The sequence below is a fragment of the Lathyrus oleraceus genome, chromosome 7, assembly GCF_024323335.1.
Source record: "Lathyrus oleraceus cultivar Zhongwan6 chromosome 7, CAAS_Psat_ZW6_1.0, whole genome shotgun sequence".
Lineage (NCBI taxonomy): Eukaryota > Viridiplantae > Streptophyta > Magnoliopsida > Fabales > Fabaceae > Lathyrus > Lathyrus oleraceus.
In genome coordinates, this window is record NC_066585.1 from 542,193,785 (window position 1) to 542,210,574 (window position 16,790).

General features: G+C 36.7%; 2 protein-coding genes across 2 annotated transcripts; one reads left to right on the forward strand and one right to left on the reverse strand.

Moving 5' to 3' along the window:
* Positions 1-1,530: 1,530 nt before the first annotated feature.
* LOC127107225 (chaperone protein dnaJ 8, chloroplastic) lies at positions 1,531-2,775 on the forward strand. Its single transcript, XM_051044526.1, has 3 exons — positions 1,531-2,139; positions 2,232-2,300; positions 2,382-2,775. The coding sequence occupies exons 1-3, from the start codon at positions 1,918-1,920 to the stop codon at positions 2,580-2,582; spliced, it is 492 nt and encodes a 163-aa protein (XP_050900483.1). The 5' UTR covers positions 1,531-1,917; the 3' UTR covers positions 2,583-2,775.
* A 2,677-nt stretch (positions 2,776-5,452) lies between these two features.
* LOC127107227 (uncharacterized) lies at positions 5,453-6,417 on the reverse strand. Its single transcript, XM_051044528.1, has 2 exons — positions 6,173-6,417; positions 5,453-5,781 (listed from the first exon to the last, which is right to left on the reverse strand). Exons 1-2 carry the CDS (start codon positions 6,324-6,326, stop codon positions 5,690-5,692), a joined length of 246 nt encoding a protein of 81 aa, XP_050900485.1. The 5' UTR covers positions 6,327-6,417; the 3' UTR covers positions 5,453-5,689.
* Between the last annotated feature and the right edge of the window lie 10,373 nt (positions 6,418-16,790).

Below are 16,790 nucleotides of genomic sequence, written 5' to 3' on the forward strand. Positions count from 1 at the left end.
CTGTATGAAGACACTTGAGCAACACACATGCTTCTTTCTCAACCATACTTTTGAATATTTTGAAAAAGTTCAAAGTATTTGATTTTTCGGCTAGCAAATAAAGCTATACTTTTCGACTATAGTCGTCAATGAAACTTAAAAAGTACCTATTCCTCCTGTTAGAGATGAGAGATATGAGACCACAATTGTCTGGGTGAACGAGCTCTAGAGGCCGAGTATTTCTCCATGAACACTACTTTGGAATGGAGTTTCTTGTCTATTTTCCATTCAAGCCATCCACACATGTGACAATTGAGGTTGGGAACTTTGGAAGACCGTGAACCATTTATATTGCAGCGTGCGTAGGCCCTTATAACTAAGATGACCATATCATTCATGCTAGATTTTTGACAGGTCAGCTCCATCTGTATGAAGACAAGTCACCTCCATATTCTTTCCTTCTTGTGTTCCACGTGTTTTTGGTGGTTCGGACAGGATAGTGAACATCCTGTTTACACTCATGATAGATTTCACAATCAATCTTCTTTGAGGATGATATATATTGCATGCTTCTTCTTGAAACAACAATGCCAATCCTTTTTCCTGAAGTTGACCAACACTCAACAAGTTGTTCTTAAGTTCAGGTACAAAGTAAACACTTCCGACAATGTACAAGAACCTCATATCATTAGTTTGATAATATCTTTTTCAGTTACTTCCTTTTTATTCTTGTTTCAAAGTTCGACAGAATGAGAGAAAGTCATATCCAAACTTGAAAACACACTTTTGTTACTACACATATGATTTGAGCATCCTGAATCCACAAACCATATATCTTTAATCTTTATCTCACCCATGTATGTCATAGGTAGGGGGCCATCTTCTTCTAGCTCTGCATAATTTACATCTCTATTTCACATAGGACATTCATATTGAAAATGTCCTAATTTATAACATTTGAAACATTCAACAGTTGCTTTGTTGACGATGAATCTTTCTTTGCCTCGACCATGCCCTCGAGGTGATTCTCTACAATGTCTCTTCCAAAATTTATTATTTCTTCCACTTTAAGTGTCTGGTCTTCATCTTCTCAATTTACTTTGGGTCGATTGAACTTGTGTTCATGCAATACTAATGAACTTTGTAGTTCATCAATGGAGATGTCATCAGTCTCCTTGGATTCTTCAATGGACACCACGATATAAGTAAATTGGTTTGTTAGGGTTCTTTGAATGTAACACTAACAACAATAACTTTTAACACAGAAATAAGTATTTGATCCAACAATGACCCCATAATTTATCAAATTTACCGTAAATATTTTTTTTTCGCCAAAATATACCTTGACCCAAATAATAAATCCAAAAGACAAGTCTCACACTTGAGACCAAGTAAAAGTTTTAAAAAGACAATAGTAAGATAAAACCCAATAATTCTTTCCACTAACACGACATTCCACGTCACGTTTGCATCAATCTATGGATAAGAACCAATTTTAAACAATTCACTCTTTTTCTCTTTTTTTACTAGTAAATAAATATTCTATTTCTATAAATACTCTATTTCCTCTAATCCGATAGCATATCCTTTGATCAATTCTATTATCTTCTTCAATCCTCTTTAAAAAAAGGAAAATCTAAACCCATTATTTACTGCAGTTTGGACAGATTCCCCATCAAAATCAAAATCAACTTGCCGTGCCCATTGTTCCAATCCTGAAAACAATATCTTCCTTCATTAATAAAACCACATCAAAGTTTGTTTCTTTACAACAAAACCATTTCTGGGTCATTCTTTGTTTGTGTTGGAAATCTTAAAGTTTGGTCCTTTATAACAAAAACTCTTCTTGGTCTTTTTGTATTTGTGTTGATTATTTCAAAGTTTGATCCTTTTTTAGGAAAGCTTTTCTGGGTTTTTGAGGTTTTTGTGATTTTAAGGATGGCCGCTACTACTACTGCTGGTGTTATTGGTGGTATAGGATCTGGTGTTTCATGGATGCAATTTGGAAGAAAGGAAAAGAAACAAAATAAGATGAACAGAGTTAGAGTTTGTTGCTCATCTTATTCTTCTTCTGTGACAGATCCTTATAAGATATTAAAGGTTCAACCAGATGCTTCTGAATCTGATGTTAGAAAGGCTTTTAGACAACTTGCTTTGCAGGTTTCATTCTATATCCTATTTTTTTGTCCCAAAAGTTAATTTCTTTAAGATTTATGTATTTTCATTTTGATTGGGTTTTATTTGTGTTTCAGTATCATCCAGATGTTTGCAGAGGAAAAGATTGTGATGTGCGGTTTCACGTAATCAATGAGGCTTATGTTGTGAGTTATTATTATCTATAAATTTTCATTGCAAATAGTGAATTGAATTAGTAATAATAATATGAATGAAATGATGTTCAGGTTGCGATTACAAATTTGAGAGAAGAAACAAAGAAGAGAGAAACATATGAGAAGGAGAAGAAGAAGAAGAGGTGTTATGATGATGAACCATTTAGAGGAAAGAATGATCCAGATTGGGGATATTGGGAAGAATGGATGGGTTATGAAGGAGCAGGAATTAGTAATAGTGACTTCTCTAATCATATTAATCCTTTCATTTGATCAACTTTATGTTAATGTAAATTAGTATTAATTAACCCTTTTAATTATATGTTTATGTGCATTATTAGTTAAAATGGGTTCTAGACCTACTACTTGTCCCCATCCTAAAGTGGTTGGTTGGTGCTTTGTATATAGTCCTTGTTGATGTCAAAGTTTCTCTGCATAATTGAAAGTTGAGAATATTTCCTGCTTATGATTCTATATGTTTATCTTTTTTTTGGTTTTCTCTTCACTTTATCCATCAAAATTGAATAATGATAAAGATGTTAATATCAAGTCTTAGTTGTAAAATCAAACTTAAATCGATTATAAAGTCCCTTGAAGCTCCATTATAATGTCCTTAGTTTTAGTTACGCAGGAAATAGTTACACGAAAGAAAAATTAAGAGTTGAAAGAATGAATAGTAATAATAGTTACAAATTTATTTGTAAAATTTGACAAATTATTGAATATAAGTATATTATTAAATTGTGTATATAAATATACTATTAAACTTTGAACTTATTTTTAAGTTAAAAAATGAAAAATTTCATGGGTTTTCTATGAAATGAAAATTCTAAAAAGAATGAATAACCTAAGGTACGTTAAAAAGTGAGATTTAAAACTTGGGTATAATTGGGATAGTATTTAACTATCATTAGTACTCCTACTATTTTATTGATTAGTTGATGTAATATATGATAATTATTTCACATTATCATTGAGTTGTGTACAAATTAACAGGACAAGAGTATATTAAAGAAAACTGTATTAATAAATATAAAATTGAGTCCAAAAAATTATAAAATGTAATTAGAATAAAACTATAAAATATGGTATTGCCATTATAAAATAGAAAATAGACATTAGAGTAGAAAATTTAATAAAATAAAATATCAATAACAATTAATAAAATAAAAAAAGCACCTCAGATTCCCAATTCCCTTCTATATCCACTTTCCCATGTTGAAAAAAGAAATTTGAGTAGAAAAATTAGTAAAATATCAATAAGAAATAAAAAAATTTAAATAAAAAATGATAATGAAGAGGCTAATGTCATTATCAAGTAATGTGATTGCTTAAATTTTATATTATGATCTCTGTTGCTTCAACAATATTAAAGTGGCTCCCACAAATAAAAATGATTATTCCAATGGTGTAGCTGTCTCTTATAAAGAACAATGATTGATGTGCCCTTTTGAAACTTTCGTTAAACTCTTTTATAAGCTTGTGAAATCTAATCATAATAATTTACTCCAACTAACACCAAACCTTATCTTTAAAAAAAATCCACAATTGAAATACGGCAAATTTCATTTGATAATTAGAATAAACTTCGTTACGAAACATCATAGATAGAACAAACATGAAACAAACCTAAAAATAACAAGATATACAATAAGAAGCAAAATAGAGGAAACATAAATAAATGAATAAACATCAAACAAATAGATTCATAAAATACAGATATTTGATCTTAAACCATGAAAATGGCATGGAGACCGCCATTGTTGGTGTTGAAGGCACCAAGTGAAGGGGTGGCGCAAGTCTTCGATCTGGTGTAATTAAGGAGAATTGAGCTCGAGTAGCAGATCCCCGACACAGGGGGGCATGCCTCCACAATGGGAGCGGAAAATTTTAAGAAGTTTTGGGTTGTGGCAAGAGGGAAGAAGCCATATCAAAGCCTTTCAGTTGGCAATGGAGAGAGATTACATTAAACCTTTTCTCAGATTCTCAGCTCTAAGACCAGCAGTCAATTCCTCAACATAAGAGCCAATTATTTTGGCATATAAACAAGAAGACATGAAATTGGGAGTCTATATCGCCAAAGCGAATCCCTCTCTGGAAAAGTGAGAGGGAAAAGAAAGTGAAAGTGGGATACTAGAAAATGAGATGATCATATAATACAACTGTTTGATAGATGGTGAAATGACAAGAAAATTTATCAGCCAACACTTATACTAATTGGTTATGTGTAAAGATCGCCAAAGGATACTCTACTCTTCCCAGGAAACCTTTCATGTTCTCAATATAAATCTAACTCATGTCGTGACAACATGCTTAAGGATCTAAATCAATATTCTATCAATACTATAAAAGAATTAAAGACGATGCTTTTACACTTTTACATAGCTCTTGGTGAGAGGATACTCTCAGTTCAGTTTAGATTCCGAATGTAGACGAGGAAGATGTTGCTAAGTTTACGACGAAACAAACAAGGGTTGTTTGTACCTGATATCTAAACTCTTTATCTCTTTATGTATGCAAGACTCTGATTAGCTCAAAACCTGCATTCTATATGATGATTTTGCAGTTCCATTGACACATTACACTTCCTACTCCTAGTGCCTTTGATATCTTTTAAGGCTGAAAATTAGTTTGTTACTGTAACCCTGGTTAATTGATAGTTACCCAAGACCAAATTCAGACCATGTTTCTACTTTCTAACATGACATGTAACCCTGGTCTCTTACAAATTCAGCCATTAATTAGATTAGAGCCTAGATAGATTTTGAAAAGGTAAACTATTTCAACATGGCAACTCAGTTATATGTTTCCACTTTTCACAATATTGTACAATTGCAAAGGAAACTTCACCTTAAATTAAGTACCAACATAGGACTTTTGATGCTCTCCAGACTACAAATAAAGATTTGATTAAATTTATATTACCTGTTGTCATCTTGATACAAATTCTTCTTTTATCTGCAGCATGAGACCAGCAATATGATGAATTTAATTAAACAAGCATGACAGAGACAATATGTTCTACAAACATTACAGCAAAATCATCACCGAAGCATAGTACTCATATGAGAAATAAGTTGCATGTCCGCCTCTACATCAAATGAAAAGTCTCATCGCCCTATTATACGATTCAATCAGGAAAATGAAATCTAACATATTTTATTACATAGAGAATTTACTGACATCAAAATATCAAACAATGATAGTCTTTTTAATTATTAAAATCCGATCTATTTAGCAGTGAAGTGCAAATAGAACAAAAATGGATATCCATCCCAATGACAAAAGTAGAGAGAAAAGGACATCCAACAAACATATCTAATGGCTTTTAAATCTAGAGTTACTGGAAACTGTGATCTTTAACAGAACCCTAATCGAGATTATTTGGCAGACGCAGGTCTGGATGAGAGTCTTTGGCTCCTTGCTTTATCAGCTTTTTCCATGTAATCTTGATGAGACTGATGTTTTGATCCTGCAAAGAAGTAGAAGCTTAACAGATTAAGTAACAGATGAAATGTTTATTTGGATACCTGTTTGGAAACTCAAAATTTCGGTAAATTTGTTCTTTAGAAGTTAGGTTATTTTGATTCAAAATTCATTGTCTACAAATCTACGTTTAATAGAGCACAAAATAGGATTATAGAATAATTTCAATTTTGCAAAGTTGGTTTTGAGTAAAAGTAAGAGAATTGATTTTATCTTTTCTTCCCAAATAGCTTATGCATAAGCACTTAAATGATAAGTGATTATGCTATAAGCACTTATTTAAGTTGTTTTAACCTCTATTCATAAGAAACCATGGTACAGCAAAGTTGAGTGAATTGAAAAAATAGAATAGTAAAGTTGAAATGAAAAGAAGGAACCTCTATTCATAAGAAACCATGGTACAGAAAAGACGGCGGCGATGAGAACTAAGCCAGCGAAAACGTGCTTCTTTTCACCGCTGTAGAGGGCGTGATTCAATTTTGACCTAAATCCACCATCGATCTTCGTCGTGCCTTTTGCTTCGTTGCTCATTTTTCCTTCACACCTTTCTCTCTCTCTCTGACTTAACTCTTTCTTCAGCCGCTCCTAAATCAAACCAGCCCTAACTCCTTTTTTACATTGTACTACTATTATATAAGTCACTTTAGTTAAAAAAATATTTGTATCAAATTATAAATTAATTATATTTTTTAATTCGTTGTTATTTGAGACGGAGAGAGTACTATTTCAAAATTTAAAAATAACAATTAAAAAGTTTCAAAAACTAACATTAGGAAAAGAAACTAGAAAAAATATTAATGTATTAAGAAAAAATACAAAAAGATATTGTTGTTAGGTAATATTAGAAGTTCTTTCATTTATTTAATTATGTAATTATATTACATCTCTCTCCAATTTTATTTTATTATTTCTTTTATTTAATTATATTAAATAATAATTATTAACTTTAAAAATTAATAATTTTACAAAATAAAATAAATTTAATAAATATAAATAATCACTCACTACTCTCTCTTAACCTCTCTATTAGAGTCTTAACCTCTTTTCACTTTCTCTAACCATTATTATTATTATTATTATTATTATTAAACCTCAATCTCCACTTTCTTTTATTATTTTTTTTATTTAATTATTTTAAATAATAATTATTAGTCTTAAAAATCAACAAATTTATAAAATAAAATTATTGTTGCATGAAGAATGTTTTTGGTGGAGATTGGCTCATATGTGCGGAACTTCTTCGAGGTAAACATTGTGATGTTTGTTCTTTGTTGAGTTTGCGAGGATTTTTTTGGTTGTTCTCATTAAAGAATGGGTTGTTTGGAAACATTTTAAAGTTTCATTCGGGTAAGAGGCAGTGTAACGACCAAAATTCAATTCAATTATTTTATTTTATTGTTTTTAATTTAATTATTTTAGTGGTTTAATATACTTCTAATTATTTACTTTGTCGATAACATATGTGATTTTGTTGGATTTATGGAAAATTAGTATAGTTTATTTCATTAAAATAATAAAATAATAATGAAATAATAGTAAAATAAGAGAATAGTGAGATTGAAGTAGAAATTAGAATATTTATAAAGTATGACCGATAAGGAGAGAGTGCACAAGAGTTGAGGGGTAAAAGTGCAATAATTAATTTAAATACAATTTTTAGTTAACATAAATAGTAAAGGAAGAAGAGCAAAATTTTTCTGTACATAGAATTGAGAAAAAGAGACAAGGACGGGAGAAGGAGAATAAGGGCTTGAGGGAGAAGAAGAAGAACATCATAACCAAATTTGTTTTGCTACTGGAAATTCAGGTAAAGGGGAAGGGGTACTTGAATATGGGTGTTATTCCATGAAGGATAGATAGGAATTCTCACCCTCATTTAGGTTTTCTTCGTCATTGTTGTGCTTTGTGAGTTTCAATGATGATTGTGTAAAAATTCATGCTAATTTTCATGTTTCATGTATAATTTTATATTTTGTATAATGCTGGAATTTATGCATGATGGATGGATATGATCCTGAATATTATGAATGTCATTGTTGTATATTTTGTGTTATGAACATAACATTGAACTTATAATTAATTGATGAAATTGAATGATAATTGATGTGTGGGTGATGGTTTGATTATTGTATAATATGAATCTATTGTTTTTTATGCGAATTGGAGTGCTGGAGGTCGAAATCGGAGCTTCAGGTGAGCTCCCATGACCAAAACGCAGATGTTGCCTTGTGTAACAGTGTGATGGGTGTCACGAGCATGATAGGTTGCCCATCATGTGTCTGGGATAGCTGACGGTCGTCAGTCATCACTAGAAGGGATTTCTCTTGCCAATCGTCAAAGGGTGACATGTTGTGAAAGGGGGTGGTGAAGGGTTGGGTGATGGTCGTCACCCAAGTGAAGATATAGTCGTTATAACCACCAGGGACCGTTTTTTAGTGATAGGTTTGGGTTTCAATGTTGTTTTCTTGTGTGGTCAATGGTTGACTATGTTTTTTGTATTTGATGAATTTAATTAATTAATGTGAATTCTTTTGATGATGAAATAATATTCATATTAATATGCATGATGTCATACCCCAAAATTTGCCCATCGATATTACAAAGCTTTCCTCTGACTTGTTCTGCAAGACACTGACTCTAAAGGAACGAAAGCCCAGCTCACAACAGGCCCAATCCAAAGACGGCCCAAAATAGCTTGCTCGCTAGGCGAGCAATTCCTTCGCCTAGCGAACACTTCATCATGACACTCGCCCAGCGAAGCATCAGATCCAGAAAAAAGCCCAGAATGGCTTGCTCGCTAGGCGAGCAATTCCTTCGCCTAGCGAAGCTTGCGAGAAGCTGAAGTTTTGGACCTCATTTTAAGCCCATTAGGTCACCACCACTACTACTATAAATACCAGCTCTTCAGCCACGAAAAGGGGGACACAGGGAGACCAACAAATAGCCGGACGGACACCGAAACAGAGAGACCAAGACGAAGGACGGAAACCCTGGTGCCAAAACCCTGTTAACCTGAAGGCAGCCCATCCGCGCCGAAACTACCGCCGCCCAACTCAATCCGGCCTCCAAGCAATCAGTCCCTTTCAATATCGCAATTGCGCACAGGTTTGCGTATCAACGCTGTTTTACGTTTCCAATTGACATTCTTTACATACATGATGCATTCCGATTAAATTTTTGATATGTAATCTGATTTCGTATGTGAATCTAAGTATGAACATCCTGTATAATTGTCTATGCTATGCCTGTGATCAAATGCCATAAGAGTGCAGGTTTTCGGAAGTCATGCTGCTGTCAAACTCCAAACCCGTGGCCGCTCGCTAGCTCATCGCTAAGCGAGCCTGCAGCGAGCATTCGCTGAGCCTTCGCTAGGCGAAGCAGAGGCGAACGGGACAGTGACTGCTTTGTCTCTTTGCTGTTCTATCTTATGCTTGTCTAATTACGATTTTTGCATCACTTGGCCTGAGCTCATAACTGTTATGTCTATTTTATGGTGCAATTGTCAAATCATATTTTATCTTAATACTCTAACCCGTGTGTTGAATGGTGTAAAAGCTTCCATATCCCCAATGAAGCGGCCGGCTAGGTACTCCGCTTTACGTGTGGGAGACCTTCGTGGAGATGGATTCTAAATTACTTCACTTTAATGTGAAGATTCATATGGATTGCCTAATTAATTTTGATGTATTAATTTTTAATGTATTAATTTTTAATGTATTGATTTTAATGTGGAGATTCATCATAATTACCTAATGAACGTTAAAATATGGACTTTAAATAAATGATATCGGACCTCTCTTTGTTACCCCCCGATTACGTAATACGGTCATGTCCCGCGAATATGGGGGATACTCTTAGCAACGACCCTACGGTTAAATCATCATAAGATAAATCATGGTCCCTCGGATGTTGCCTTCGAAAAATACGATTTTGTCCCTCGATGACCCTTCGGTGTAGCCTACGGTTAAATGATGATAGTCCCTTCGAATGCTAAGGTATCCTCACAACTGTTGCCTTCAATGACCTATCGATGACCCTACGATGACCCTTCTACATCCCAAGGACAAAACTACTTACTTCTCAATAGTAAGGACAGTTTTACCCTCATAAGGATAGGAAATGCCCGGAAAGACCTCGGACAGGTATAACCCTTAATTGCTCATTCATAACCTAAAGTATTTTTCCCACCTTACACATTTCAAACATCCTTTTTTTGGAAAATCACCATGTAGCATACATCCGTACCCGGATCATTGTTGAGTTATATTTTTCTGAATAACTTTCAAACCTAAATGAGATAACCACTTTGTATACATTCATGCAAGAATCATTACAAAGTTAAATTCTCATTTTCAAAACATTTTTCACACATTTCTCAAAACACTTCTTCAAACAAGGAAAACATAAATGATTGAGCAATTAAGAGCCCATGGATAACCATGGATACAAAGGGTGCTAACACCTTCCCTTTGTATAACGTACCTCCCGAACCTAAGAATCTAAATTAAGGTCTTTCCTGTTCTTTTCCACCTTTCCTTATGGGATAAAAGAAAAGTCGGTGGCGACTCTTGCTAACCGCGACATTGCGATAAAAAAACACAAAAAGTCCAGTTCACCGTATGACAGAACTGGCGACTCTGCTGGGGACATAAAGAGAGGTCACCTTAAAAATCATTTATGTTTTAAATTGTTCCTTCTTTTAAGGGTATTGTTGAGTGAAAGATCCTACACCCAGATCTAGTGTACCTTAGGTAAGTAGCAATAGATCATCGCGACTATCCGGCGTATACTGGAATGGTTAAAATGATGGCTACGGTTAATGTGACACTTTGGATGTCCGAATGTTCCTCATGTTCACTTGGGGAAAATTTTGGCTTCCGCGTGGTGTCATCAAAGCATTAACCAGACCTTTAGAACCCTAATTGACTCATCCTAGCCATTAGAAAGTAGTGAGATAACTGGCTTCGGTTTCGACTGAGGTTGGTTGATACTCGATGCTACACTCTTTGAGATTGGACTTTAGGGAAGCTTCGGTCAACCACTTGGTGTTGCACTGAAGTGGACTTAAAAGAAGGTCAATGGTTGGAGATCCTTCTAGAACCCGGTTACTATTCTAGGACAGGTTGACACCAACCAAACTTCAGTGGGGAGGGTACTTACCTATGGAACTCATGCAAGCCTTAAAACCTAGGGATGATTGTTGTGTGACTTGTTTATGCTTGTTTAACATCATAACATCATGACATCATAACATTGTACTAACCATTTCAAGGACTTAGGGATTTAACTTTGCTCTGTTTTGTAAAAAAAAAAAAAAAATAAAAAAAACAAAAAAAAGTTTCCTTTTTTGGTAGTTTACGCAAAGTTAAATTCCAAAAGGCCTTGAAAACATTTCATGCATTGCATAGCATAACATAGCATAACAGGTACTCTAAAGGGATCAGTGTTCTCACGGTTTTCCTCCACACAGAAAAATGGACCTCGAACAAATTGTCAAAGATCTCCAGGCTCAGAATGCTCAACTCCAGGAGATGATCTTGAACTTATCCAAGGGGCAGGAGGAACTGAAGGCTCTCTTGCTCGAGAAGAAAAAAGACAAGAAATCTGTGAGGCACATTAACCCGGGAAGAAGGCAGTTTACAAAGATCAATATGACTTTAGCACAAGCACTGCAAAGCATGCTAAAGGCGAATTTAATTACCCTTAGAGATCCTCCTGCAAAACCCAACACTACTTCTCCTAGTTACAATCCCAATGCCAGGTGTGCGTATCACTCTGATAGCCCCGGGCATAATACAAACGATTGTTGGTCGTTGAAAAATAAGATTCAGGATATGATCGACGCTGGAGAATTTGAATTTGATCCTCCGGAGATTCCTAATGTCATTACTGCCCCTCTGCCTAATCATGACGAGACTGTCAATGCTGTGGAGGATACTGATAACGATTATGACTTGGATAGCTGGATTTTCCCAACAATTGGTGACGGACTCAATAATTGGAAGGCTGAAGACATTATCCCGATTTCCTTTAGTCAGGAGTAATTGTTATTGCTATTTTTGTGGTTCCAAGCATTGTGTCTATACCCGGGGCATAATAGCTAATTTTAAGGGTTTTATCATTTTCATAAGCATATTCATATTCAATAAATCAATGGACTTTTTGCATTCAAATATTGCGCTCTTTATCTTTCCTGTCATTTTTCAAACAAGCTATGTTTTCTTGCACACACTCACGTAACAAATCGCGTATCCATATTCACTCTGGATCCTGTTGATAATAGTTCTGCTACTGTTCATTATGACTTTGAAAATCCGATCTACCAAGCTGAGGATGGAAGCGAGGGAGATTGTGAAATCCCTGGAGAACTTGCCAGACTGGTACTACAAGAAGAAAAGACCATACAGCCGCAGGAGGAGTCAATTGAAATTGCAATGGGTACTGAAATGGACAAGAAAGAAGTCAGAGGCTTCTTGGGGCACTTGAATTACATTGCCCGATTCATCCCACACTTGACTACTACCTGCAAACCCGTCTTCAAATTACTGAGATGGTACGGAATGATGAATGACAAAATCAAGAAGTATCTCCAAGAACCTCCAATTCTGATACCACCAGTTGAAGGAAGACCTCTTATCATGTATTTGACCGTGTTAGAAAATTCAATAAGGTGTGCTGGGGCAACATGACGAGTCTGGTCGAAAAGAGCATGTCATACACTGCCTTAGCAAAAGGTACCGACTGTGAAACAAGATACTCACAGCTCGAGAAAGCTTGCTACGCTTTGGCCTAGGCTGCTCGCCGACTAAGACAGTATATGTTGAATCATACCACTTTATTGATTTCTAAGAGGGATTCTATCAAATATGCATCTGAGAAACCTGCTGTCCCCTGAGAGAGTTATCACTGATAATAGTACTAAACTGAACTCTGCATGCAGTTTAAAATAAAATACCATAACTCTTCTCCGTACCGGCCAAAGATGAATGGCGCCGTGGAGGCTGCTAATAAGAACATCAAGAAGATCATACAAAAGATGACAGTAACGTACAAAGACTGGCATGAGATGTTACCATTTGCTCTCCATGGTTATCGCACTTCAGTACGCACTTCGACAGGGGCAACTCCTTTCTCTTTAGTCTATGGAATGGAAGTCGTTTTACCAGTGGAAGTTCAGATTCCCTCTCTAAGGATCATGAAAGAGGCGGGTTTAGGCGAGGATGAATGGATTCAGACTCGGCTCGATCAGATGAATTTGATTGATGAGAAGAGACTTGCGGCTGTTTGTCACGGGCAGATATATTAGAAGCGCATGACCCAAGCATTTAACAAAAGAGTCAAGAGACAGGTGTATCAAATTGGCGACTTGGTGATCAAGCGTATCATTCTACCGCAAGGGGATCCCAGAGGCAAGTGGACTCCCACATACGAAGGGCCATTTGTAGTTAAGAAGGTATTCTCCGGTGGAGCCATGATACTTGCTACAATGGATGGCGAAGACTTCCCGCATCCTGTGAACGCAGACATAGTCAAAAAATACTACGCATAAAAGAGACCTGCTAGGTCAACGTACCTAGGCAAAAATAAGGGCATCCCGGCGAACCAAAAGGGTTCGGGCAAAAAGTAGGGATAAACATATACAAATGTACACCCGGCAAGTCGAAGACCTGAAAAGGCGGCTTGGGCAAAAAAGGGTATCCCGGTGGACTGAAAACCTGAAAGGGCGGTCCAGGCAAAAATTAGGGATCAAAGCGTATGACTATGTCCCGTTCTTAGACAGCTTCAACCAAGTTCAAAGGACTGAACAAGCCAATCACTACCATCCGACAGCAAGGGATGAGATGCCCGAAGACATGATGACAGTAGTGGAATTAGAATCGATAGGACTTTTTCTGCATAGCTTTCTCGTTGTTTTCTTGACAATTTTCTCTTACTAGGATTTTTGTCTCCTTGTATTCAATTCGCCTGTTTATAGGCCCTCTTTCAAAATCAGTACAATTCCATTTCCAAAAAGATGCTTTTGTTACTTTCTCTGTTTTGTTTGCGTAAACGTCCATTGATTTAACTTGAATTGATATATGCATTTGAATATGATCAATGTTTACAAAAATACATGCCTAAAATAGAAATAGCGATTACTACAAGACTTCAGGATCGAGGATAAGGTCTAACCAGGCTTTCCAACAAGTCCGGTTACAAATCCATTCCCCAACAAAAGCCAGTCATTCCCAGAAGAGAGTGGCATTACTAGACAAATGGGTCATCTCTTCCATCCCCAGCCAGGCTCTGTTCAGTGTTTCCATCGTCAGACGGCAATCAAATCCCCCAGCTAAGGAAGGGTCATCAATACAAATGTCTCCGACCAGGAGACTGGAATTTATTCCCCAGTAGAGTCCCTGGAAGAACGTTTCAGACGCATAGTGCATTCATTACATCATTTCACATCACATACCTACATACAATTTTCGTTCCGCCTCATATACATTACATCATTTCATAACATATACATGTATACAATGCTCTCATTTATTCCAGACGCATAATTCACTCATTACATCATTTCACAGCAAACGCATGCATACAACATTTGCATCTCATGCATCATGACATGGCATGAAGCTAACTTTATTTTTCAGGTTAATTATCCTCTTGATACAATCAAAACAAAGGTCCATTCAGACGAACAGCTTTACCAATTACATCCAGGATTCAACTACATCTTTCAGATATACTCCATGTTTACGTTCATTCTGACATCCTCCTAACGATGGCATCTATAAGCTCATCCCAGACATTTATTGCAAATACAACATACACAAATACTATCAGATATAGCCTAGCGTACGGTTCATTCTGATTCAGCCCAACATATAACTCCTTCCACTCAGATACGATCTAACGGACGATCCATTCTGATCTTCAACTACTCCAACACGGTCTAATGTACGACCCCGTTGGACCTTCACTTCTCAGGTACTGCCTAGCATACGGTCCATCCTGATTCATCTCAACATATGACTCCTTCAAATCAGATACGATCTAGCGTACGATCCATTCTGACCTTCAATAACTCAAATACAGTCTAATGTACGACTAAGTTAGACCTTCAAGTCCTCAGAGGCCACTCAAATACAGTCTAATGTACGACCAAGTTAGACCTTCAAGTCCTCAGAGGCCACGCAAATACAGTCTAATGTACGACCAAGTTAGACCTTCAAGTCAGATTCTGCAAATACAGTCTAATGTACGACCAAGTTAGACCTTCAAGTCAGATTCTGCTCAGTGACAGTCTAATGTACGACCAAGTTAGACCCTCAAGTCAGATTCTGCAAATACAGTCTAATGTACAACCAAGTTAGACCCTCAAGTCAGATTCTGCAAATACAGTCTAATGTACGACCAAGTTAGACCTTCAAGTCAGATTCTGCAAATACAGTCTAATGTACGACCAAGTTAGACCTTCAAGTCAGATTCTGCTCAGTGACAGTCTAATGTACGACCAAGTTAGACCTTCATCTACTCAGATGCTACCTTCGGACAGGTACATTTCTGAATGGTAGTCTAGTATACGGCTACTCCCTTACTCAGATGCTACCTTCGGACAGATACATTTCTGAATGGTAGTCTAGTATACGACTACTCCCTGTTGAGCAGATTCAGCCTAACGGACGGCTCATTCTGTTACTCAGATGCTACCTTAGGACAGGTACATTTCTGAATGGTAGTCTAGTATACGGCTACTCCCTTACTCAGATGCTACCTTAGGACAGGTACATTTCTGAATGGTAGTCTAGTATATGGCTACTCCCTTACTCAGATGCTACCTTAGGACAGGTACATTTCTGAATGGTAGTCTAGTATACGGCTACTCCCTTACTCAGATGCTACCTTCGGACAGGTACATTTCTGAATAGTAGTCTAGTATACGGCTACTCCCTTACTCAGATGCTACCTTCGGACAGGTACATTTCTGAATGGTAGTCTAGTATACGACTACTCCCTTTTGAGCAGATTCAGCCTAACGGACGACTCATTCTGTTACTCAGATGCTACCTTAGGACAGGTACATTTCTGAATGGTAGTCTAGTATATGGCTACTCCCTTACTCAGATGCTACCTTAGGACAGGTACATTTCTGAATGGTAGTCTAGTATACGGCTACTCCCTTACTCAGATGCTATCTTAGGACAGGTACATTTCTGAATGGTAGTCTAGTATATGGCTACTCCCTTACTCAGATGCTACCTTCGGACAGGTACATTTCTGAATGGTAGTCTAGTATACGGCTACTCCCTTTTAAGCAGATTCAGCCTAACGGACGGCTCATTCTGTTACTCAGATGCTACCTTCGGACAGGTACATTTCTGAATGGTAGTCTAGTATACGACTACTCCCTTTTAAGCAGATTCAGCCTAACGGACGGCTCATTCTGTTACTCAGATGCTACCTTAGGACAGGTACATTTCTGAATTGTAGTCTAGCGTACGACTACCTCCCTTTCATCGTCAGATTCAGCCTAATGGACGGCTCATTCGGCTCAGATACAGTTTAATGTACGACCAAGTTAGACCTTCATCTCCTCAGATGCTACCTAGTGACAGGTACATTTCTGAATTGTAGTCTAGCGTACGACTACCCCCTTTCATCATCAGACACAGCCTAACGGACGACTCATCCTGCAACTCCAATACAGTCTATCATAAGAACCATTTGGATCTTCAACTCAGAGACGATCTAGCGTACGATCCGTTCTGATTTTCATCCTCGGCAAAGTCATCCGCCTAATGAACAACTCACTCTGGTATTCAGACACGGTCTAACATACGATCCATTCTGATCCCTTATCCCCAGTAGTATATAGCACACGCTGACTCCCCAGAGAAGTCAACAGCATAATGGATGACTTACTATACGGTCTAGCGTATGACCCGGTATGACACCCATGTCTCCAGGTATCGTCTAACGTACGACGCAATCTGGAGCCCTCATCATCAA

What these genes read in the sequence shown, in the direction of transcription:
- LOC127107225 (XM_051044526.1), top strand. Translation starts at nt 1,918, where the DNA reads ATGGCCGCTACTACTACTGCTGGTGTTATTGGTGGTATAGGATCTGGT. An exon ending in TTAGACAACTTGCTTTGCAG is followed by an intron (nt 2,140 to 2,231) that starts GTTTCATTCTAT and finishes TTTGTGTTTCAG; the next exon opens with TATCATCCAGATGTTTGCAG. An exon ending in TAATCAATGAGGCTTATGTT is followed by an intron (nt 2,301 to 2,381) that starts GTGAGTTATTAT and finishes AATGATGTTCAG; the next exon opens with GTTGCGATTACAAATTTGAG.
- LOC127107227 (XM_051044528.1), bottom strand. Translation starts at nt 6,326, where the DNA reads ATGAGCAACGAAGCAAAAGGCACGACGAAGATCGATGGTGGATTTAGG. An exon ending in ATGGTTTCTTATGAATAGAG is followed by an intron (nt 5,782 to 6,172) that starts GTTCCTTCTTTT and finishes ACTTCTTTGCAG; the next exon opens with GATCAAAACATCAGTCTCAT.